Here is a 24,465-nt window from a genome sequence, read left to right on the forward strand (position 1 = left end):
TTTATATAAGCCTATCCATCTCTGGTGTTTTGCATTGTGCAGCGTTAGCAAGCTAGAACACTTACTATTTTGGTAGGCACAGGCTATTCTAGAATCTCCCATTTGGCATTTCCTACCATAATAGCCCTCACTGCATGGTTCAGTGAACCAGTTTGGGGTGGAAATGGGAGTGGCTTTTTTCACTGTTATCCCTACTGTTTCACTAGTAAAATGCTACTTCTCATTCCCAAAACTCTGGGCCCTGATGGTTTAGAGGTATTAGTTCCCAAGGGAAGAATGTCTCCATGAGAGGACACAACAGTGATTCTATTATACTGGAAGTAGAGACTGCTACCTGGCCATCTGGATTTGGTTTTCAGAAATCTCAATTCTACAGCTACAGGAAATAAGGGTGTCTTTTAATGGAATTATAGAAGTATCTTGTTCCCTTACCCAGATCTTGAGCTGGGAATTTGAAGCTCTGAGTGATTATTTTCTTTCTCCAAGTTCTTGAGCACCCCAAGAAGCAACCAATTAACCCCATTCTACTCGTCATTTCCACTAAAATATGCAGTGGCAGCACTACTTGATCATCTAAACTCTTGTTTTCTAAGGCATTTGATTATGGATGACTACAGGTGATAACCCTGAAGTACCTGTTTTGCCACTGCATACCATGGTCTAAAATGTCAGCTTTACCACTGCAACAGGGTCATTAATGACTAAATCTAATCAGATCAATTCCAGATTCCTATCTTTAAGGTTCTATTTCTCTGGAGCCATTTCTAGTACCTGTAACGATAATAGTCAGGGTTTAGTCAGAAAGGAGAAACACTAAGAGTATTATGGAATAAGAGATATATTATAGGAATAATAGATCACCCAATTTCTGGAGAAACTGGGGAACTAAGGGTCTGAATGGAGAAGTTGGAGGATCAGAGGAAAGCCACTAATCAAACCTTCTGAAGTTGGGCATGTCTGATTGCTAGAGCAGGATCATAAAGGAGAGTCGGTAGAGTTTATTGGAGTCTGTTGCTTCTGTATCTGGTAGTTAGCCTGGAGTTGCTGTTGGTCATAAGGGCTGGGGGTTGCAAAGAAAATCTGTATGTGAGTGAGAGAGTTAGGACAGCCTAGAACCTGCTAGTTCTTCTAACCATGACAACCATCAGAGAGTAATCACTGCTGCTGCACTTCTCTGCCTTTCAAATCACTCACCAATTTATCTTTGGCCATTTCTAATGCAGAAACATGCAGGGAAGAGGATGTTGGGAAATGTGGTTGCCATTTAGTCTAGTTGACAGTACAAAAACCACCACTTGCCGTTTATTACCTACAAAGTACTAAATGTCTGAGTCTAAGTCACTTCCATCTCAGAGTTTGGTCATTGCCTTTTGGGACATTTTCCTGGGTTTCTGGAAGATGTCCTATTGCTGGAGACCTTCCACTTACAGGTTCCTTAATGTGGGCAATGTCTCTTCCCACTGGCCATGTATATCTCCCTCTGGGACTCATGGCTTCTGGCATTCTGTTGTCTGCTGGGGCCACCTCTCCATTCCAGATAACCCTCTTGGGCAGTCCACATCTGGCCCATGGGGAACATGCAAGCATCCTTGCTCTCACTCCCACCACAGTCCTCCAGATGCACCCCCCGGCACAGCAAGCCAGCTACAGCCACTCGCCTTCTGATTATTTTCAGCCTGAGTGCCTCTGTCCCCATACTCTGAGTGATTCAAGTCAAGCTCTTGGAGAAGTTCTCTGGAAGCCCCCTCTTAAGTAAGCGGGTTAAGGTAAAAAGGAAGCAATGTGTAAACCTTCCCCTTGGCGGGAGGGAGAAGGAAGTTCTTTCTAGACAGATGGTCATTACTGCCTGCTTCTTTGCCCTCTCTTACATGGTCTAGGAGGTGGGCAATGGGCTATTGACTGCCCCTTTTACAAATCTGTAGAAATGGTCCAGCATCTTGATTTAGAATGTGGGAGTAGCTGAGAACAGTTGATACCTCTCTTTCTTTTCCTGGCCTTTGGAGCCTGTGCAAAATTTTGAGATGGTAAGAGTTCCATTTAATATACATTTATCTATTTAAAGAGCCTAGCATGGTGCTTGACACACAGTAGACATTCACTAAGAGAATCACCCAGCATGTACATCAGTCCATCCTTGGAAATGGTTGGAATCCTCTCCCTCTAAGCTAGACTGAAGGGGCGATTGTACCCTCAGGTATGCCTTGAAAGGCAGTTGCTTGGTCCTCCTCATACCAGGCTGTATGCCACTGCCAAATACAATGTTTATAGCCATCTGATTCCAGTAGCTTCTGTGCCAATGCACACACCCATATTCACACTTCCTGGCAATTCTGTAAGTTTTCAAGTCCAAGGAAATCAGGAACCAGTTTAGCTGCTCATGTTGGGGAGAAGGGAAATGAGCCCTCCCCTGTTCTGAAATCCCATCGCAGTCATAGCAGGTGGAGTGAGAATGTGCAGTTATGTGCTGGGCTGTGTGCACCCAGTGTGCCCTGGCCTGCCATGCAGGCCAGCATCTTTCTTCAGTAGTTTTTATATATTTTGAATACCACCCCTGCTTTTGGGCACAGAGATACTCAACACATATATCCAGATGCGCAAAAACACCAGCAGGATACATGCATGCACAACTACAACTTTATACATGGGTGTACATGAAAATATTTTCCTTAAGTTTAAAGGTGGAAATTACATGAACTTGGAATGCATGAACTGAACTGATCTGGGGTGTGAAAATACATTAGGGAAGCATTTTATCTGCTCTAAGTCTTTCTCTCGGCCTGTCTTTATGACTTCATTTCTTTGTTTGATATATATCTCACACACACACACATACATACATACATACATACATACATACATACATACATACATACACAATCCCCAACCCAGGAATACAAGGTAGAATCATCTTTTTCCAGATTGTATACATGTATTGAAAAAGGTATGATAAAAGCACTAGGGCAGGAGTTGGAAAATTTTTCTGTAAAGGGTCAGATAGTAAACACTTCAGGCTTTACAGGTCACATGGGCTCTGTTGCAAAAAACTCAACTCTGCAGCTGTAGCATGCAAGTAGACAAATAAGTGTGGCTGTGTTCCAATAAAACTTTATTTACAAAAACAAGTGGTGGACCAGAGTTGGCCCATGGGCTTTAGTTTGCAGACCCGTGCACTAGGGTCTAAAGAACCCAGAAGCCATCAAGGTTGGCTTCACAGATCTTCCAGAGGTTAACCAGGGCCCCACCTTGTCTCCTCCAGAAAGAACAAAAACCAACTGTTATGAAAATGGCATCAGTTTTGTTCTACTTATTTTGTGATGTGCTTTGGTGTTTTGATGTTCTTCTGAATGAGTGATCTCAATCCCTCTTTTTGTTGCTTCCCTTTTTCTGCATATACATCTCTAAATGCTCCCTATTCATTTTCATTCCATCTCCCTGGACTCACAGGGTTGGGTGATTTTAGAATGAGACTCCATCACATTTGTGCTTGCTAAAATTCTGGCTTCTTTTCATGCTCCTTGCCTGAATTGGGGTACAGAGATCATGTGTAGCCATAGAGAGTACTTGTCTGGATCATGCCACCACTTTGCCTTTTGATTTTGGTCAAGTCATGTAACCTCTCTGAGCCTCCCTTTCCTCATCTGTCAAGTAAGAGAGTTGGACTAACTGATCTCTGTTTTCTAGCTGGAAGCTTTTGATTTCAGGAAGCTTTAGGCCTCAACTCTAAGCAACTGTCTGGAGCCATTAACTAGAATGTCACTCACAGACCTTAATTAAACTGCCAGAGGCCAACAGGAATTAGCTGCATGATCCCCTGTAGTTGGCGAACTTCCTAAGGCCTTCATAGCTGAGGGGGTTTGGGAGCACCAGCTAACTTCAGAGAATGTCAGATCCCATCTCACTGAGGGGAGACGAGGAAGACAAATGACTCCAGAACCCCTGTGTGCCAGGAAAATTAATTGACATTCCTAAACTGTTATTGAAGTACTACAAAATGCACACAAATATTGGCTAAGCAGGAAAATAGGACCCTAGGGAGCTTCTGTTGGAAAGTGGAACATTTTTCCTTCTCCAACAGATCTCTTGTGTAGGACTCTCCTGGATATAAAGGACACCCCTCAAAGCCCACCAATAAATGGAGGGTTTGAGAGGTTAAAAAAAAAAAAAAATCAAATTAGCAAATTCCAGCATATTCCGAAAGGAAAGAAGTCTTCTCTGTACACAGGAATGAGGGAGGTCAGGAAAGGTCAGTGGGTCTGGGCTTTGGCTGAGGCAGGGGCTGGCAGTTGTTGGCAGTTCAGAGGGGGACGGTTTGTATGACATCACCCTGTCTCAGGCTCATTCCCCAGCTCATGGCCCAGCTGCTTGCAGATGCAACAGGGACTGGTGCCCCCTCTCCTGGACTCAGTGTTGAGGGGTGGGGAGGGAGTGGAGAAGCCTGCATTCTGGTCTCCCAGAGAGCAGGATCCCATTGTCTGACTCCGCTAAGGCTGACTCATTTGTAGCCTAAATAATTCACTCACCAATCTCTCAAGGAACATTAGAAGAAAAACAAAACCCAACCCAGCCCTCATGCTCAGGTTCCCACTGCACCAAAGGCAGGCCAGGAGGCTGGGAGGCAGTCCCAAGCTGCACAAAGGGCCCTCCTTCAAAGGTTCATTGGGGTTGGCAGACTTCCCAATAGGGACTGTGGCTTGCAAATACATGGCTCTTGAGCTGAGCATGTTTTTTTACATTTTTAAAGAGTTTCAAAAACAAAATGAAACAACAAAGCAGAGTATGAAACAGAGATTGTATGCGGTCTGCAAAGCCTAATATATTTACTATCTGGCCCTCTCCAGGGAAAGTTTGCCGTCTATCTGCCAGCCTGAAGGAGGTGAGGATGAATTTTTGACCAATTCTTTCACTACCCCACCCTGTGACTTCACTATATGCACAGAGATTAAAGTGCATATAATGCATCAGAGTCTGGTATTTACATTGTCATGAGAGGCTGTCATCCTTGTTTACCCCATGACCAAAAACAAAAAAATAAAAAGATAAAACTCTGGAGTGGAGTGAGGAAGGGGGAATACCAATTGGTCTGGGTTCTACTGATGAGGAGGTGGGCAGGGAGAGAGAAGCGGAGACAGCGTGGGCCCATCGTCTGCAGTGCCTTCTCTGAGGGTCACAATTCAGCATGTCCAGGTAGGTCTCTACTGACACCCCTCTCCTCCCCCTGCATTCCCGGCAATCCCAGCTGATCCCAGCAGTCACTGAGGCTGCAGTTCTCTTACTGATGAGATACCCAAATAGCCCATGCCTGCATCCCTGGAGCCTGTGTCATCATCCCCCAGCCATCTAGGGTGTCAACCCAACAAGGCCAACTCCCAATCCAGGATAGAAATTCCAGCCTGCCACCCCACCTGCCCAGCAGAAGCCTTGGAAGGAAAGAGGACTCTGACCAGCCCAAGACCCCACCTACTTTCTTCTGAACCTGGAGAAAGTTATAGCCTAAGGACCCTGAAAGAGGTGGGTCAGAGTGGGCCTGGGGATGTTGTCTGGTGCTGCCCCAGCTGTCTCTGGGCTGAGTGGCCTCTGAGCTGCCATAGGGTCTGTGTAGAGTTTTCTGGGCCAAGAGCAGAGTGGAGACCAACGGGTCCCGCATCATGGTAGGGGGTATCTGGCTTATTTTAGAAAAGAGAACAGTGACCTTGGTAAAATTTCTTGTTCTAACATCTCTTAAGAAAACTGGTTCTGCTGTCCAGCCAATACATTGAAGGTTCTTGTACGATAGAAAAAAAAAACAACATGGAAGGCCCAGATAGAAATCCCAACATCCAGGCTAAGTGGAAGATCAACAGCTTTAGAGATCTGGGAGCCCAGGTGATCTCTTGAGCAAGTTGCCTCACCTCTCTGGGACTTGATTTCCTCATCTGTCAAAACAAGCAAACAAACAAAAACCCAAGATGCTTGGATAGGGGCAATTTTAAGGTCCTGTCCAACCCATACCCAATGAACAGCCCAAACCAGGCTATGTCTCTGCAGAAGCTTTGCTGGAAAGTTGTTTGATTTCATCTTTGCTTTCCTTCCCCACATCAATCCAATCCCATCCAAATGAGATACAGCTGGTTTGGCATAAAGGGAGTGTTTTTCTTCAACAGGTCAGCAGCTTGCTGGGGATTCAGGACTGAGGTGAGGGAGGATGGTGGGTGGTGAATGTGACCTCTTGTCTTTGTATTTTGTGGCCAGAGGGTAGCTGAAGAGCTGTGGGGTCTCATCTCCAAACCTCTACCATGCCCAAAGCCTCCTCAGCAGCCACAGCCTAGGTATCATACACTTCAGTCTCCTTCACCAACTCCCTAACTTGACTGGACATTCCTTAAGGGCACGAACTGTGTCTTGACCTTCTTCTGTGTCCCCCAGAAGTGCATATAGTCGGAGAACCATCCATATTTGCTGAGCAGCCTAACTGAAACACCCCTGGAGAGAGTGATGCTGCATTTGGTATGAGGCGTGTGTCCAGGTAGATAAATCCTCATATTTGCTGGCTAATGACTAGATGCCATTCTTCAGTCCACAGCTCAGTTGAGCCTGCCCTGTCCAGAACAAGAGCTATCGTGTGACCTAGAGAGCAAGCAACAGAGGAAGGTTAGAGAAGGGAATGCCTATCCCATACCAGCATGTCAGAGACTTCCCAGGATATGCAGGTCACTTAGAGGTTACTGCTGCCAACCCCCTGCCCCTAAAGCTTCCCAGACTGGGAAAGCTTGGTTGGATGGCCCATACAACCATAAATCAGGCAAGCATCACTAGTATTTGCTTCAGAGTAGCTACAGTGATCAGCCTCTACAGGCTGCAAACCCAAACCTATAAAATGGTGACAAATGTCATGAGCTCTATGGTGGGTCCTATTCTTTTCTAGTCTTAAAAATGCCCAGGAGGGCTATCACACCATGCCCCCCAGGCCTGCCTGCAGATAGGAAGCTCTACTTTACATTCAACCAAACTTCTTAGTGTAGCTCCTTTTGCTCTGTGCTCTTTGAAAATGGTTACTCCCTTTGGAACCCTGAAGGCTGCTTTTCTTCTTAATTTTTTTTTTTTAATTGGTTTGCTTGTTGGCTGGGAGGGAAGGCGAGAAGGCAGAGCTCAGGATTGCCACACAGCATCACTCATCTGTATAAATGCTGATGTCAGAATGATATGACTGATTAACTATGACACACATGGAATTGCTAATGAGTTTGATAAAATTTTAATTACCCCTTGTTCTGTGGGGCAGGCAGCAAACCATGAAAACAATAATCCTCTCAGGTGCCGTCACAGCAGAGCAATCTGACTAGAGGAACGCAGGAAAGAGCAGTCGGGGAGTTAATCATATGGAGGTGTGGGAAAGGGGTGAGGGAGGGGTTCTGTGGCAGGAGTGGGTGGTCAAGTGGCTACTGGATCTGGAATTCACATAGAAGTAGAGATTCTCCCTGGAATTATCTAGATAACTCCCTCACATCTCCACTTTATTCTTAAAGACCTGACATTTTTTTGGAGGCAAACTCACTTCAGGCAAAGAGGAGGAAACTAAGGCATATGAAGCATCAGGAATTTGCCCAGGAGGACACACTGGATTTAAAATCCAGAGCCCTGCTCCAGGGCCAGGACAGACCAGGGAAGACTGTCTGGGGACATGTCCTCCTCTTAGGCTGATCTCACCTTGTGACACCGACATCCTAAATCCCCAGGGCTCCTGTGCCCTCTTTCCTGCCCCAGGTGAAGGGGGAAGAGTGGGGGTTCCTGCATACCTTGGTGGTTTTGACTTTGTGTCCACTGCTGCAGCTCCATCCTGACAGATCCGGGAGCACCTTACACTCCTCCGCAGGCAAGCAGGGCTCCATCTGACACCACCACTTCTGCAGGACAATGAAGGCTGTGGGGGCAGGAGGTAGGAAGGGCAGCTCTAAGCTTTCTGAGAGTACAAGTGTGTAGTCAAGTGGGGGTCTGGGGATGAGGTACACGCATCCACACACCCTGGCTTTGAGCCCAGCATTGCCCATGCCTTGCCCCTACTCTGAGCTGTCCAGAGAGGCAGTAATCAGACTGAAGGCTGGGAGTGCAGCCATATCTGCTTCAACCTCACTGATCCCTACACCTCACAAAGACAACACAGGGTGAAGCCAGGGGAAGGTGTCTTTGTGGCAATCCTAGAGTTGAGCCACCATGTCATTAGCAGAGAGGCACAATCTTCAACAAACTGCTTGGTATACATGAGCAGGTGTGGGAGACATTTGAAGTCGTCTGCAGACCAGGAGTGCACAAGCAGACATGCTTTTGAGCACAAGCGGCACGTTTACAGGGGTGCCCCAGGAGAGTGAGAAAATGGGCACGGGCAAGGAGGTAGGAAAGGGGGTGGGTGTGTGAAGGAACATGTGTGTGAGCAGTGTGTGTATGTCCATGTGAAGGAAGGACTGGGAGATGCATGAGGATGAGAATGGGAGGAGGGCAAGTGTAAGGGGCCTGGGAAAGGACCAGAAGGTGAAGAAGTAAATGTCTGGAGGAGTAAGTGCAAGGGTAGTGAGAGTCTGCTGGAGAGGCACATGGGTGTGGGCGGGTGTGCGTGTAACAAGAGCTTTCCTTATCTAGGAAGTAGGGATGCTAGCATGTGCCCTCCTCCCCACCAGGGGTTGCCCCAACACTTGAGCTTTTCTTTGATGAAGAAGACCCTGGGATCACAATGAAACTGTATCTGTCTGCAGTAGATGGCAAGGGGCTGAAACAGACCTTCTTATCTCCCTGGTCAGACCTCCCCACCCGCCGGGTCCTGGCCTCTCGCTCACCATCTACGCAGGAGGGCTTGGCCCGCGTGGTGCCGGCCACCTGGCCGGACAAGCAGGAGCACTTGGTCTGGGAGCGTTCCTCGATGCGGTTCTGGTTACAGCAGCGATGCGCAGCAATCACCTCGCAGGTGCCCTGCTTCATGAGGGCTGAAGGGGCCAGCGCGAGATGGGGTGCCCACCCCCACATCCCTCCTGCCCATGGGGCCAGGCCTAGATACCCTTGACCCCTCCTCCCAGTTTGGTATTTAAGAGATTTCCAGTTGTAGGGGAGGGTGAACTCTGCCTGCCCCTTCTCAGTGCTCCTGTTCTTCTTTCCTCCCCAGGGAGGCCACGCTCATCACCCCTTTGGCAGAGCCTGGCCCTTGGGCAGACACAAGATGGAGTCCCCCGCTAACCTCCCCAGCCCGGCCTACTCAGAGTGCAAGAGCTCCTGGGAACTTATGATGCCTGGAGAGGATCATCCGCTTACACGGACTTTAGCCATCGCAGAAGGAAAACCACAGAATTAGGACAGGAGGCTAGACGTAACCCTGCTCCCCACCACTGAGGGCCTTGCTCGCTGTAAAACACCTTACGGTCTGGAAGGGAAAGGGAGCAAGAGTCTGCCCAGGCCTTCCCCAGGCTGGGACAGCAGAGGGGGCAGAGTTTCCTGAGTCGAGAAAAGAGAAGGAGCCAGAACCCCCAGAATCTGTGGATTTTACTTTGCCTGGGGATCTGCCTGCTGTGGAATAGGGTGAGGCAGTATCAAGTTCTCCAGGTATCTTGGGAACACTCCACTCCCTCCCCAGGCCCTGCCACCTCCCCCAAACCTGTGGGAGCTGGGGACTGCAAGGCAGCCGAGGCCAGGTGAGTCCAGAGCCAGGCCAGACAAAGTGCCAGCAGCCAGCTACCCGTGCTCCAGTTCTGCACGGCCCTCTCACTCATCCTGCGGAGAGAAGCACACACCTTGCTGGCCTGCAGGCAGGAGCTCTCCTAGTGCCCAGCCCGAGCCCCTTCTCTGTGCCATGCACTCATGGCAGTTGGCAGGCACAAAGGTGGGTAGGATGTAGAATGCACACCTCATCCTCAGGCAGCTTTCACTGTAGAAGTGATGAGTGCTATAGGAGGAAAAGGGGAGCAAGAAGAGAGAGACTGTTCTGATGGGAAAATCAGGGAAGGCTTTTTGGAGGAGGTGACAATTAAGATGGGTCTTGAGGGATGAACTAGATATAGTCCCATATATCTAGAAGGCTGTGACATGGGTCAAATAATAACTCCCACTGATTGAGCACTCGACCCACGCATGTCCCTTAGGTGCTAGCACAGTGCTGGGCATAGTAGAGGCCAAACCACATGGCATCATCTTGCATCCTTCACAATTGTCCTACAAAGTAGGATTATTATTAAATATTCTACAGCTGAGCAAACTGAAGCCCAAAAAGCCTTGGCACAACCTAAATAACCATCAATAAGGGACTGGGTTCAATATATTATGGAACATCTGTACAAATGCAGTCCCATCCAGGTAGCTGCAAAAAAGAAAGGGAAAATACTTTATATACTGATGCCTGCAATGATTGCCACTGATAATCTCTTGTTAAGAGAAACAAAAAGCAAAGTGCAGGATGGTGTGTATAAAATGCTAATGTGTAAAAGGGAGAGATAATGTATGTTGCTTGAATATGCACTAACTCTGGCAAGATGTACCAAAACAAAACAAAACAACCTAATAATAGGCTGGGAGATAGAGGTACAAGGAGATTTATTTTCTTCCCTATTCCTTTTTTTACTTTTTGAGTTTTGAACCATAGAAATGTGCTATGGTTGATTTAATATAATATTTAATATTTGATTTAAATTTAAAGAAGAAGAAATAAAGCCAAGAATAATAGAAGTTAAATGACTTGCCCAAGGTCATGCAGTGTGTGGGTGGCAGAGCCCAGAAACCTGCCCCATTCCTGCTGCACCAGCTTGTTTCCCCTTTCCACGTCCTCCTCCATCCTTGATGGTTCAGGTCTCCCAAATCTATCTGAGAGGGTGGGCTAGAAATGTAGGCTAGTGAAGCAGAGGCACAGAACAGCTGGAAGCTGCCCAGGCAGAGAAGCAGTGGGGAGCAACCCTGGGAGGCAGTAGGGCCACAAGCTCGGGGTTAAGCCTGGACTACTGTCTCTGCTGTGCTGCTAGCCCTTTAGGGGCATCCCTGGACTCCCTTAGGTGCTAGCACAGTGCTGGGAATAGTGGAGGCCAAACCAAATGCCAGACCCCAGATGTTCCCTTGGACAGGGTGCTTGATCTCTGTCCAATCTGCAATCCCCATCTTTCATGGCCTCAATTCACCTTTTTGGGGATCTTTCAGCCTCTGTCTGTTCATCCACTGGCCTCAGACTCACTCTACCTAGACAAGTGAAAAAGATTCTTGGGGAATTGCCAGAGACAGAGGGAGCCCATGCCCCTGCAAGGGGTGAAGAAAGACAAAGGGGTGGGCTGGGCACGAAAGTAGAGCCCATTTCTGAAGCTGTTCCCCAAGAAGCCAGTGCAGGGGGCAGGGTCTAGCCCTCCGCCTTGGGAATTTGCAGGGGCCCTCGCAGATCCTGGGAAAAAGTACGGGGTGGAGGGGAGGAGAGAAGATCTGAGAAAAGTGACCTGAGGGAGTGTCTCACTCCCAGGAGTAAAGCAGGGGTCATGGTGGGGAGGTATCTGAGAATCAGCTTTGGCAATTCTCTGGCCGCAGAGGGGGCTGAGGGCCAGGGAAGGGATCTGGAGAAGAGCGCACAGGCAAGGATTCTTGAGGCTCTGAAACTTCTTCCTCTCCCTCTACCTCCTACACCCCTCACACCTGCTTCCTGGACTTATGTGGAACTGGCTCAGCTGTGCCACCCTTACCCTCATTTACACTCCAGAGGGCTAGAATGGGGGGTTCTGAGCCTCTTCAGTTTCACTTCCCTTAGGGAGGAGAGGTCCTTAAGGAGAAAGGGGGAAGCGGTTGGGGGCTGTGGCCTCTTTTCTGAGTTGATATCGCCTCTCCCTGCCCCTATCAGGAGCCCTCATTTGGATCATTACAAATGCAGCTTTGTCTTCTCTCAGGTGATCCCGGTCCCATTTCTCTCTGAGCCACCACACCCTCCAATTCAACTCTCTCACCCCTCCTGGAAACCCCAAGACCCAAAAGGACTCAGCTGGGATGTAAGGAGGACTGGTATTAGCCATTCTATCCCTACCCTTCCTTCCCTCCCCACAGTGAGAGCAGGAGAAAGAAGCTTCTGGAATCTGTTCTTGGCCTTCCATGCTGAAGCACCAGAGTCTACCTCTCCTGCCTCAGTTTCCCAGCTTTTCCCCCAAACTCCCAATCCAGGCTATGGTGAGGCTCAGTTTGCAGCCTGAATAACCAGCTTGGAGTTGAGGATGCTGAGGGGCAGGAACCTTCACACACACACACACACACACACACACACACACACACACACACACTTGGAGTTGAGGATGCTGAGGGGCAGGAACCTTCACACACACACACACACACACACACACACACACACACACACCCTCCACCCCCCCCCACCCTCCCCCCCCCCCACACACACCCTCCACCACCACCTTCTCCAGTCCCTCCTCCTCCCCCAGCGCCCTCTCAATCCTCCAAATCCCGAGTTCGACGCCTGGGACCTACCTCCCCCGGGGTGGTGTCCACCGGAAGGACCCGCTGATCTGAGGTTCCCCTTGCTTCCGAGCCCAGGCCAAGACCGAAAGGTGGACTCCCAGGTGCGCTCTTTCCCACTTTGCTCCTTCAGGCAGGACCTGACAGCTAAGGTGCTGTCGAATCCAGAGCCCTACCCTCTTATCAAGTTGCTGCGTTCCCGCGACGGCGGGGCTCTGGCCAAGCTGGCATCACGGGCATGGCGGGCCCGGCTCCGGGCACCGGGGAGCTCTGGGCCCGGTCCGGCCGGTTCTGCGGAGCTCAGCCGGGTTCCCTCCAAGGCTCCCGCCCGCAGGCCAGAGAGCGCACAGCCGCCTCCGCCTCCTCTTCCTCGCAAGAGGCCGTCTTCGCTTCTCCCGCCCGGCGCGGGCGCTGCCGCCTCCTCTGGGACAGCGCGGGGCGCCGCACGGAGCGCGCGGCGGGGCAGGCGGACGGGCACTGCCGGGGCCCAGCGGCCTCTAGTGGTCCAGGGCAAAAGGAAAGAAGGGAGGATACCCGGTGCCCACAGGTACAATCCGCATGGACAGGCCGAGTTAACTAAGACAGGTGCCAGGCGTCTCCCTCAGAACCCTCGAGGTCTTGTGGCCCCTAGTCCCGTGGTTCAAGGTGGTGGGGAAGGTGAGGGGGACCTGGGAGCGAAGAGTGACGTCCCAGGCCCTCAGTTTTTCAGCTTCTAAGATCCTAGAACCGCTCCTATATGGTAGCCACTAACCACATGCAGTTATTTAAGGTTAAATTTAAATCCAAATTAATTAAAATAAGAGAAAATAAAGCATTAAGTTCCTTATTTGCACTAACCACATTTCAAGTGCTCAACAGCCACAGTAGCTAGTGTCTACTCTATCCAAAAGAGCAGACATAGAACAGTTCCATCATTACACAAAGTTCTATGGGACAACACTGTTCCAGACTTTTATTCAGTTAGCCTTCCTTGTTAAAATTTAGGAAGGAATAATAATCTCTACCAGATGAATAGGGGGAGAGGAAAAGGGCAGACTAGCATTGGCATGAGGTTATTGAGGGTGGGAAGGAGGGCTGCAATAGGTTGGTGGATGGTCCCTATGGTTTTTGGGGAGATTTTGAGTTTGAATCCCAACTTGGGAATTCTGAGACCTAGTTACTTCATCAGAAAAACTGCAGTAATTGTACTATTTTTTTTATAAGGTAAGAGTTTAGATGGAAAGTATTAGACAAATGGCAGGGAGGGGGTGAACTGTGAATCTGTCTCTTAACTGAATGGATAGTCCTCTTAGTCTAAGAGGGCTCTGGAGTTGGGATAATGGGACAGAGAAAGGTAGGGGTTGGAAGTAGCCTGGTTCTGGGCTCTGGGCCACTGCCTGCAGCCTGGAATAAAGGGGCCTGTGTTGAGGACGCCCAATCTCCCTTCCTGGCTGAGGCCTCATGCTTCCTTGGCAGGACCAGCCACTGAGCGAAGTCCTAGTTCTCAGTGGAGAAGAACACTGGCAGGCCCGCAAATCTGCCCCCACCCCCTACACACACACACTTCCCTCATTCTGCTGCCTCAGGAATGAGTAGAGGTGATGACCTTCTCACCAGGTTCTGGGCATGTCTGAGAATAAACAAAGGCAGTGTGAAGGCGCCATGAATAGAAGGTGAGAAAGGCAAGGAGAGGAGAGTTGAACACTTAGGATTTAGATATGGCCAGAGGACTGTTCTGGAGTCCATGGGAGCAGTTGACATCCCTGCTGACCATCTGGTGCTACAGCTGGGGGTCTCTGGGCCCTGGCTCTGTGGTCCATTTGCAGCTAGATCATAGTGGGGGCTGCAAAGAGCCAGGGGAGCTGGGTGACACCAAGAAGTGGTGAGCAGCCTGTCCCAGAAACACTGAATAATAAAACCAGGATGTTAAGTGTTTTTTTTTTTTTCTTCAGTCTTTGGCTTGCTGCTCCTCTTCATGCCATTTAGCTGAGAGCTGGTTCTAGTTTTTCTCAAACAGAAGGGACATACCCACAGCAGCAGCATACTCTTTGTCCCCCTCCCTGCCTTTGCCATTTTCTGTGCCTCTGGGTCTGATTTTCTCTTGTGACTTCTTTTTCTCTGATCAGAGTGCAGACATAATTTATAATACCTCTACAAATCTGGATGACCATTTTGGACTTTGTTTTTTTTTTTTTTTTTTTTTTTTTTGAAGTTGCCAGGAAAGCCATCCCTCTGGAGGACACAGTTTGGCCCAGGAAACAGGGCGGGGAATGGTCAGGAGTTCCCCATTGGCAGAGCCCAGGCCAGTGGGCCCTAATGGCTAACTCGTCTTGAATTAGGGCCAGGAGGGGGCACCCATGTCACAATTTGGATAGTTTGGGGAGGGGGGGTGTCTCAAGAGACCTCGTGATCAACTCCTTGATGGCAAGTTTGGGGACAGAGCTTCTCCGGCATCAGGTCAGTACCAGCCTCTCCCAGAGGGATGCAGGCAGAAAGAACAGGTAGCCCACGGGGTGCTGGGCACAGTCCTGGTGGTTCTTTAGCGAGCCGGGCTTTTCCTCCGCCTTAGGCAGGGGCTTTGCCTGGCCTCTGTCTCCCCCTCGCGGCAGCCACAGAACTTGCTCAGCATCCCCCGACTCTTCCTTGGAGGAGGAGGTTGGGAGAGCAGACACCCCTCTCCTGTCTCCACCATTCACCTCCCATCTAACCTTTCCTCCCTGAACCTAAGAAACAGCTTAATTCTTTAGACAGAACCGGGCTTGGGCGTCAGGGTCTGACATGGATGTGAACTTCTCACTGGTTGAGTGACCACTTGGGGCAAGTCGCCTAAAATGACGGGAACTTTCAGGCCTGCTTCATCTGTAAAGAGGATACATACATACTTTTTTAAAAAACCAACTTGGTTGGTGTGCGGTATAAATGAGCCAACGTGTGGAAAGTGCTTGGTAGAGGGCCTAGCATGTAGTAAATCCTAAATAAATGGTAGTTATTATATTGCCCGTACTTTCTAGGGTCAGGGGAAGTATAAATGTGGGGGGAGTGGGGAATGGGGTCCTGAGAAAGAAAGTGAGGTTGGAAGTGGCAACCAGTCCTCCAGATCTAGAGGTGGTCTCCACGGAGAACAGCGCCGTCAGGAGCCGTCAGGACCCCAGCTCCCTAATTCAGATTGGTCGGCTCTAGCCTGACTTGCTACCCCACTATCCCACCCCCCACCCCCATCCGCCATGCAGCACCAGCTCGCTCGCTCTCGCTCTCATTCCAGCAGCCCCAGCCAGAGGTGTTGCCACACCAGGTGCTTCACACCCAGCGGTCGCCGACGCCACCCCAAAGCGGCAGGTTTCGCTCTTAGGTCACGAGCTCCTTCGCCTTCCCCGCAGGCTAGCCACGCCGGACCAAACCGAGGGCGAGGAGCCCGACCACCCCCGTCACAGTGGGGAAGTTCTAGCTGATGCTAGCCTAGGAAGTTGCGGAAATAGTATGTACTTCTCCACTCCTTCCCACAGCAAAGATCCTTCTTCCCCAAAGAAACTGAGGCGGGGGGGCGGGGCGACGCCGAAATGGGGCGGGGAAGAGACCGCGAGCCGGTGGGGCGGTTCCCGAGGTGGCCCAGAGAAGGAGAAAATTTTGCTGGTGAGTGGCCCAGACCACCCCGAGCCAATGGCAACGGAAGGCCCGCGGGAGCGAGCGCCGCCTACCGCAAGCTCTAGGGGGCGGTGCCTGCTCCGGGGCTGTGCCACCGCCGAGGGCGGGGCAGGGAGGCAGCATGCTAAACCGGGTGCGCTCCGCCGTGGCGCACCTGGTGAGCTCCGGGGGCGCCCCGCCTCTGCGCCCCAAATCCCCCGACCTGCCCAACGCGACCTCTCCTCCACCTGCCGCCCCTCCAGAAGCTCCCGGGAGCCCTCCGGCAGTGGCTGGGAGCGGGAGCGGGGCGCCCGCGAAGACGGTAGAGGCTCGAGCGAGCTTCTCCAGACCGACCTTTCTGCAGCTGAGCCCAGGGGCGTTGCGACGCGCCGACGACCACGCGGGCCGGGCTGTGCAGAGCCCACCAGACACGGGTCGCCGCCTGCCATGGAGCACGGGCTACGCTGAGTGAGCGCCCCTGGGGGCACATACCCCGCTCCCCAGCTCGGCAACCCCCACGTCGCCCTCGGTGCCAGGAGGTCCCCTTTGCCCAGGACCTTTGCCATCTCCGGGCTTCGCCCCCCCCCCCCAACTCCAGCCCTCTGGGGAGTTGGGTACAGCCCGAATCACCTTCCTCGGGACCTTCCAGCTCGTTACTACCCTCACCCGAGCCGCCTCAGGACCCGGTTCTTTCCCAGAGCCCGCAGGGCGGAATGCCGGGCGAAGGATGAGTTGACCAGTTCTCAGTCGCGGCCCAGCAGTTTAAAGGCTAAGTTAGGGAGGAGAGGTTTTAAGAAGGAGGGGACTGGGGCGGTTCCCTTTTAATAGGGGAGAGAACTCTGGCTCGCTCCTCGGCTTCCTAGACCCGGCGCCCCAGTTCCCTGTCCCTCTTACTGTTCCCCTCCCCCTCCACACCCAGAAATAGCCCTCGACACCAGGCGGCCGCAGGCCACCTCAGAGGCGGGGGGGAGGGGGGCGCCCGGGGCAGCGGGAGGGTCCCCCCTCGACGCCTCTCGGGCGGCTGATTCGCACCAGCGGGGCAAGGAAGCGCCCCCCAAATTCCCCGCCAGAGCGGCTGGCGCGCTCCCAGGCCGCGTGTATATTCAAGGCATCTGAGGGAAACGTGGAGTAGGGAGGGAGATGGGGGCTCTAAGGTCGCTGAGAGAGGTCGCTGGTGGGGCCACCTCCTTTAGCTTCTTCTGTGGGAGGAGTTGGTGGTTATGTTACTCCTACCCAGTCCAAGGTGGGCTTCCACCCCCACCCTATTTCAATTCCTCTTCTCGATCTGAGCTAGAGCACTTCCTCATTCCCCAAACAGCAGAAACTTTCCCTGGATGGTTTTAGGATGGGTGTGGGTGTGTCTGTGAGGGTGGAGTGCTTGGGGGCCTGGCACTAAGAAAGTTGACGGGTGATGGGACTATAGGGGGGACGTAGGTCTAGGCAAGCAGAGAAGTAAAACTTCCCACCAACCCCATACAGCCCCTGCTCTAGCAGCACCATTAGGGACTCCTCCTTTGTCAGGCACAGGGGAACTGAGGCAGGCAGCGTGCTGCTGCTGGACTTTCTGTGAAGTGGTGGGGCCCGCCACCCAGGCAGTATTCCTCGTGCCTTGCCCTCCCTTCCTCCTCCCCTTCCCGCTGGCCCGGATCCCAGATGGCTGTGACCTTTAATGTGTGTGTCTAAGGTGGGCGTTATTCCAGGATCTAGTCCGGTGTCCAGCCTGATGTGGTCACTTTGGTCTGGCAGGGTCATCAACGCTGGCAAGAGCCGGCACAATGAGGACCAGGCTTGCTGTGAGGTGGTGTATGTGGAAGGTCGGAGGAGTGTTGCACGAGCACCTGGGGAGCCTAGCCAAGGCCAGGTAAGCATTCATCCTCTTTCCTAGCCTCCCAAGGCTGTGATACCTGCCTCCAGGGATTCCAGGCACCAGTTTTAAATCTGACACATGTGGAAGACTTGCCTCCTGATTCACTAGCTTTTCTCCTTTCTGACACATAATCTTTACCTGGCATTGATCAGTTAAAGATTCTACTATGTCAATATGAATGTTTAGTTTTCCACTTAAAATGTAGATGCTCTTGTACTTACGGATGAGTTAATAATTACCCACTCTGATTTTTGCATATTTTACTCGCTTACATATAGCTTTTTTAATGCTGTCTCCTAACACACAGTAGGCCCTTGGTAAATGAATAAATAAATCTAATTTGCCTTCAATATTAATACTAAGTTCTGATTTACCCTCTGATGTTCACATGGATATAGATGCCCAGAGTTATCTGCATAACACACACACACACACACACACACACACACACACACACGTACTCACCTCCAACTTTTCTTCCATCAGGGACTCTGCTTCTACTATTGGGGCCTGTTTGATGGGCATGCAGGGGGTGGAGCTGCTGAAATGGCCTCACGCCTCCTGCATCGCCATATCCGGGAGCAGCTAAGGGACCTGGTAGAGATACTTCAGGACCCCACACCACCCCCCCTCTGCCTCCCATCCACTCCGGGAGCCCCAGGTTCCTCTGATCCTTCTCACCTGGCTGGTCCTCAGTCCTGCTGGCCTTCACAGAAGGAAGTGACCCATGAGAGCCTGGTAGTGGGGGCCATTGAGAATGCCTTCCAGCTCATGGTGAGTGGATGACTGAGGCCAAGGGCTCGCTAGGAAGATGCTCTAGTTAACATGGGAGTCAGGTGACCTGGGGGGGGGGTGATCCCGAAAACTCAGAAAATCTTTGAGAGGCTGAGCAGAGCTCAGTTCAGAGGGGGAGAGAAGGGGGAATTATACCCATGTTTTCCTCTCCAGTGTGGCTTGGCTGGACTAGTTTATTTCTGCAGATGGAAGGGGTGGCTCTGTGCCTGGAACCTTTTCTTCATTCACCCCTCTGACTCTTCTTCATGTGGCAGGATGAGCAGATGGCCCAGGAGCGGCATGGCCACCAAGTGGAAGGGGGTTGCTGTGCACTGGTTGTGATCTACCTGTTAGGCAAGGTGTATGTGGCCAATGCGGGTGACAGCAGGTATGGAGGGGGGGCCTCTTGAAAGTGGCTACAGGAAGCCACTCTCTGTGAGACAGGAGGAGTAAAAAAAAATCAAAGGTTGGAGGGATCATAGACACAAGCTATGAGGGGAGGATATAAGGGGGTTTGGGTGAGGGAACCTTATGGGGAAGGTCTGGTCTTTCTAGAATTCTCCATAAGGGGGCTGAGGAGAGCCAGGCCCAAACCTTCCCTCAGCTTATGAGTTCAGGTGGTAGACAGACCTCACATGGGCCTTTCCTCTAACTGGGCAGGGCCATCATTGTCCGGAATGGTGAAATCATTCCAATGTCCCGGGAATTTACCCCGGAGACCGAGCGCCAGCGACTTCAGCTGCTTGTAAGTAGGAACCAAAATCCCTACTCTTATACCTTGTTGGGTCTTGTGCCTCTCTGCACCTTATGTTCTGAGAATTCTCACATCCCACCACATGCACAGACAGCTCCTTATTGTTTAATGGGAAGGCCACTCCGTGGACTGCAGAATGCAGGGCTGAGTTGGGGGGATGATGCAGCAGGAAGCAGCTCCAACTGTGGCCCCAGCTGAGGAAGGAAGGAGAGTCCGAGGTGGGGGAAGGAAATAGCAAAGGCCCCTGACTCAGTGCTTAGGCAGTATGGCTTAGTGCTTGCAAGTCGGCTCTTGGAGTTGGACTGCCTGGGAGTGAATCCTGGTCAAGTACTTTGCTAGTTGTGTGGCCTTCAACAATTCCTTTTGCCTCTCTGTGCATCAATAGTTCCCGTCTTAAAGGCTGTTGTAAGGATAAATGAGTTAATCTAGGTTAATATTAGAACAGTGCCTGGTATATAGTAAACTCTATTTAAAAGTTTGCTATGATTAACATCATCTATACACGAGGGTGTTCTGTAAGCCTAATGCCCCCTGGCCCTCTGCTCTGTCTGTCCACTCCCAACCCCAGGGCTTTTTGAAACCAGAGCTGCTGGGCAGTGAATTTACCCACCTTGAGTTCCCCCGCAGAGTTCACCCCAAGGAGCTGGGGCAGAGGATGCTGTACCGGGACCAGAACATGACTGGCTGGTAACACTTCCCTCAGAGCTGGGGCCCGTTCCCATGGCAACACAACCAGTTCCTCACCAGCAGCGAGGTGAAAACTGGTGGCTGGACCAGGCTGGGAGCTGGGGGTGGGGGTGGGGTGTGTGGCCCTCCTAAGGGGTTTGAGGGTGTGTGGCTCCTAGGGCAGAGGGGCTTTGACTCCTGGTGATGCATCCTCTCCTCCTCCCTCCCCAGGGCCTACAAAAAGATCGAGCTGGAGGATCTCAAGTTTCCTCTGGTCTGTGGGGAGGGCAAAAAGGTAAGCTCCCATGGGAGAGGTGGGAGAGGGCAGGAGGACCCACAGCTTATCTAGAGAGGTGGAGGTTCTACCTGAGGGTAGGAGTGCGAGGGGGCCAAGGTTTCAAAGAGTCCAGGAGATGACTATAGCAGCAACCCCTCCTCATTCCCTTCAGGCTCGAGTGATGGCCACCATTGGGGTGACCCGGGGCCTAGGAGACCACAACCTCAGGGTCTGCAGTTCCACTCTGCCCATCAAGCCCTTCCTCTCCTGCTTCCCTGAGGTGAGCTATGTAGGGACCCCCTTAACGACATCTTCTCTCCTCTAGGTGTCTTGCGCTGGCCTTCCTTGGGGTTCTCTTTAAATCCCAACCTCCTTGTTCACCAAACCCTGCACCTTAGTCCTCTCTACCATCTTCCCTTCCAGGTGCGAGTGTATGACCTGACACAGTATGAGCACTGCCCGGATGATGTGATGGTCCTGGGAACAGATGGTCTGTGGGATGTCACCAGTGACTGTGAGGTAGCTGCCACTGTGGACGGGGTGCTGTCAGCCTATGAGCCCAATGACCCCAACAGGTAGGGGCTGCATGGTGTGGTGGTGAGGGGAAGACATTGGGGAATGAAGGTGGGAAGAGAGAAGCAATGCTCGGGGACCCATATGTGGGCCTGAGTATCTTTCCCATATACATATTCGTATATGAAAGTGTACATGTGCTTCTGTCAGGTACACAGCTCTGGCCCAAGCTCTGGTCCTGGGGGCTCGGGGCGCCCCCCGGGATCGTGGCTGGCGTCTATCCAACAACAAGCTGGGTTCCGGGGATGACATCTCGGTCTTCATCATCCCCTTGGGAGGGCCAGGCAGTTACTCCTGAGGGACACAGCCCCAACTCTCCCACCACCCACCCCAGCCTCTCCATGCTCACCCATCTCCCAGCCCAAATTCTGAAATTGTCTCCTGATCCTTCTTTAGTGGCAATTTAATTGAAGAAGGGATGTTGGCTAGATCCAAAATTACTGCTACTGGTAAATAAATCAGATGGATAAAGTTGTGTGTTTTTATTTACTCTGATTAGAAACTGAAAGGAATAAAAAGCTCTGTAGGGTGATGGAGAGAACACCAGAATGGTCCCGAAAATTTGGTGTTCTCCAGGTTCTTTCTTCTATCTTCTGCTCTTCCCACTCCATACCCTCTCTATGAGCACTCTCATCCACTCCCGTGGCTTCTTTCATCTGCCGATGTCTTCCAAATCAGTATTTCCAGCCCAAACCTTTCCTGCACTTTAGACCCACACGCCCCAGTTGTCTCCTAAACATTCCCTACATTCCATAGCACTTCAGCTCAATATATCTCACACTGAATTCATCATTCCCTCCCATAAATGTCTTCCTTTTCCTGGTTCTTCCTCTTAGTGGGCACCAACTCAGCTGCCCATGTTAGAAGTCTTGGAGTTGGTCACCCTTGGCTTCCATTTCTTCTGTGTCAAGCTGATCAGTCACTAAGTCTTATTGATTATGTATTTTTAAATATAGTTCATATTTTTCCAGTTAACTCCACCCCCACTATCACACCTTACTTCTTTACTGTATCAGCCTCCTAACTCATCTCTGTCTCCAGACCTCCACTTTTTTTTTTTTTAATCATCATTTTATTGAGATATATTCACATACCACGCAGTCATACAAAACAAATTGTACTTTCGATTGTTTACAGTACCATTACATAGTTGTACATTCATCACCTAAATCAATCCCTGACACCTTCATTAGCACACACACAAAAATAACAAGAATAATAATTAGAGTGAAAAAGAGCAATTGAAGTAAAAAAGAACACTGGGTACCTTTGTCTGTTTGTTTGCTTCCCCTACTTTTCTACACATCCATCCATAAACTAGACAAAGTGGAGTTTGGTCCTTATGGCATTCCCAATCCCACTGTCACCCCTCATAAGCTACATTTTTATACAACTGTCTTCGAGATTCATGGGTTCTGGGTTGTAGTTTAATAGTTTCAGGTATCCACCACCAGCTACCCCAATTCTTTAGAACCTAAAAAAGGTTGTCTAAAGTGTGCGTAAGAGTGCCCACCAGAGTGATCTCTCGGCTCGTTTTGGAGTCTCTCTGCCACTGAAGCTTATTTCATTTCCTTTCACATCCCCCTTTTGGTCAAGAAGATGTTCTCCATCCCACGATGCCGGGTCTACATTCCTCCCCGGGAGTCATATTCCACGTTGCCAGGGAGATTCACTTCCCTGGGTGTCTGATCCCACGTAGGGGGGAGGGCAGTGATTTCACCTTTCAAGTTGGCTTAGCCAGAGAGAGAGGGCCACATCTGAGCAACAAAGAGGCATTCAGGAGGAGACTCTTAGGCACAAATACAGGGAGGCCTAGCCTCTCCTTTGCAGCAACCGTCCAGACCTCCTCTTAATATCCTACAGACATAGCAGATGGGGTGACCTTTCCACAGTGTAAACTGGAGTTGGTTATTCCCTTGTGAGAACACTTCAACGGCTCCTTATTGCCTTCAGAACAAAATACACTCTCGACTCCTAAGTGTGGTATATTAGGACTTTCATTACCTGACCACTGCTTCCTTTCCCAGCCTCATCTTTCACCACCACCACTCCTAGGGTTCCTCGTACTCATTATTTAAAATCTACATATCACCTTATCGTAGACACTTCACTTGTCTGTCAGGTCTGGGGATCCCACAGCCCACGCATGCCCCCATGACAGTGACTACCTCACTGTATTACAACTGTCCATATTAGGATCAGTAAGGAGTGCAGCAAGGGCTCTAGAGTCCAGCTGTTTGGATCCTGGTGCCAGATGGAAAAGTAGCTCTCTGAGTCTCAATTTGCCTCCCAGTAAAATGGAGATATTAATGGTACTATCTCATAAGGTTGTTGGGAGGATTAAAGTAATTAATGTGTGTAGAGCAAGGTCCATGTAATAGAGTTCAATAAATGTTAGCTTTCTTTAAGTTGTCTGTATTCTGCATTTAGACTGTAAGAAGGCAGAAATCGATCGTCAGCACAACTCATAGTTAACACTCAATAAATGTTTATTGAGTAAGTTAAGAGGCCCAGGTACAACTGCTCTGGATTTCAGCTTCCTCGGTTATCAAATGCGTGGATTGTGCTTCAGATCTTTAAACTCCCTGTTATTTCTAGTATTCATCCATTCAGCAAATATTTGCTGAAAATCTATTATGTGCCACACACTGTGCTGGATAGTGCAGAAAGGGCAGGTTGGAGGAGCATGGCAGGGGGAAAGCATCACCTTTGGAGCCAGAAAAACCTGGGTTTAAATTCCTGCCACTTCTCTGAGCGTCAGTTTCCTCGCGGGCAAAAGGGGATGGGTACACCTACCCCAAAGATCTGTAGTGAGTAGTAAGAGGGTTGAGCTTTATAGTGCTTGGAGCACAAGCCAGTAAAATCTTCATCTCCCTCCTCAGCCTCTTCCCAGGGAAGGAGATAACGTGTACTTATATACCCTGTGCGACAAGTCAGACTGGGCCAACTGTCTCTAGAGGCACAGAAATAATACAATGGGAGTGAGAACTGAATTCCCAGCTGGGGATCCGGAAGGATTTCCAGGAGTGTCCTTTGAGGGGTAGGTAGGATTTAGACTTTGGGAAACCCCAGGTAGGGGGAATGCAGGCAACTGTGAGGTCGAATGGTGGCTTGGGCCTGTAAGGTTGAGAAAGGTCTCAAAGGCTGGGGGATGTCGGGCCGTACTCACTCGCAGAAGGTGGGCGTCTTCCGCTCTGCCCCGCCCCGCTTCTGGCTCCCGGAGGGCCTCCTCTTCGCAGCCTGGCCTCCCGCGAGCCCCGGGCTGGGCAGAGCGGATGCCTGGTCGGCCACCGGAGGGCAGCAGCGGCCCTTCCTGACCCCACCCCGAGCGCCTCTCAACTTTCCCGACGCCGGTCCGCCCCAGGGGCTGGAAGGCGGGGCAGGGGCTGAGTTCTCCGGGGTCCTGCCCGCCCCTCCCCCCTCTCCTCTGCTGTCAAGGTTTCTCCCCGCTACTTTCTTCCCATCCCGGGACAGGCGCCCCAGATCCGCGGCCAGCGGCGGGGACAACCCTGGCGG

General features: G+C 50.9%; 2 protein-coding genes across 4 annotated transcripts; one reads left to right on the forward strand and one right to left on the reverse strand.

Moving 5' to 3' along the window:
* Window positions 1-2,786: 2,786 nt before the first annotated feature.
* Window positions 2,787-12,895, reverse strand: TAFA3 (TAFA chemokine like family member 3). Of its 3 annotated transcripts, none has more exons than XM_037826352.1 (6): window positions 12,451-12,895; window positions 9,819-9,901; window positions 9,614-9,729; window positions 8,805-8,951; window positions 7,773-7,897; window positions 2,787-6,603 (listed from the first exon to the last, which is right to left on the reverse strand). In XM_037826352.1, exons 3-6 carry the CDS (start codon window positions 9,726-9,728, stop codon window positions 6,592-6,594), a joined length of 399 nt encoding a protein of 132 aa, XP_037682280.1. In that variant the 5' UTR covers window position 9,729; window positions 9,819-9,901; window positions 12,451-12,895; the 3' UTR covers window positions 2,787-6,591. The 3 variants fall into 3 exon arrangements, with proteins under 3 accessions (XP_037682280.1, XP_037682279.1, XP_037682281.1); XM_037826351.1 differs by having other exon boundaries at window positions 9,863-9,901; window positions 12,451-12,894; XM_037826353.1 differs by lacking the exon at window positions 9,819-9,901.
* A 3,267-nt stretch (window positions 12,896-16,162) lies between these two features.
* On the forward strand, window positions 16,163-21,431 carry PPM1J (protein phosphatase, Mg2+/Mn2+ dependent 1J). The gene is made up of 10 exons (XM_037815245.1): window positions 16,163-16,506; window positions 17,785-17,899; window positions 18,392-18,679; window positions 18,955-19,067; window positions 19,340-19,424; window positions 20,002-20,120; window positions 20,331-20,394; window positions 20,549-20,656; window positions 20,800-20,951; window positions 21,100-21,431. Exons 1-10 carry the CDS (start codon window positions 16,181-16,183, stop codon window positions 21,245-21,247), a joined length of 1,518 nt encoding a protein of 505 aa, XP_037671173.1. The 5' UTR covers window positions 16,163-16,180; the 3' UTR covers window positions 21,248-21,431.
* The last annotated feature ends 3,034 nt before the right edge of the window (window positions 21,432-24,465 follow it).

The sequence above is a fragment of the Choloepus didactylus genome, chromosome 2 (assembly GCF_015220235.1).
Source record: "Choloepus didactylus isolate mChoDid1 chromosome 2, mChoDid1.pri, whole genome shotgun sequence".
Lineage (NCBI taxonomy): Eukaryota > Metazoa > Chordata > Mammalia > Pilosa > Megalonychidae > Choloepus > Choloepus didactylus.

Excerpts from the sequence above, each read along its gene's own strand:
- TAFA3 (XM_037826351.1), bottom strand. Across the intron at positions 8,952-9,613 it reads GCAGTCCCCAGCTCCCACAG|CCCTCATGAAGCAGGGCACC; the intron begins GTTTGGGGGAGG and ends TGGCCCCTTCAG. Across the intron at positions 7,898-8,804 it reads CAAGCCCTCCTGCGTAGATG|CCTTCATTGTCCTGCAGAAG; the intron begins GTGAGCGAGAGG and ends CTGCCCCCACAG.
- PPM1J (XM_037815245.1), top strand. The coding sequence starts at position 16,181 with ATGCTAAACCGGGTGCGCTCCGCCGTGGCGCACCTGGTGAGCTCCGGG. Across the intron at positions 16,507-17,784 it reads TGGAGCACGGGCTACGCTGA|GGTCATCAACGCTGGCAAGA; the intron begins GTGAGCGCCCCT and ends TTGGTCTGGCAG. Across the intron at positions 20,121-20,330 it reads GACCAGAACATGACTGGCTG|GGCCTACAAAAAGATCGAGC; the intron begins GTAACACTTCCC and ends CTCCCTCCCCAG.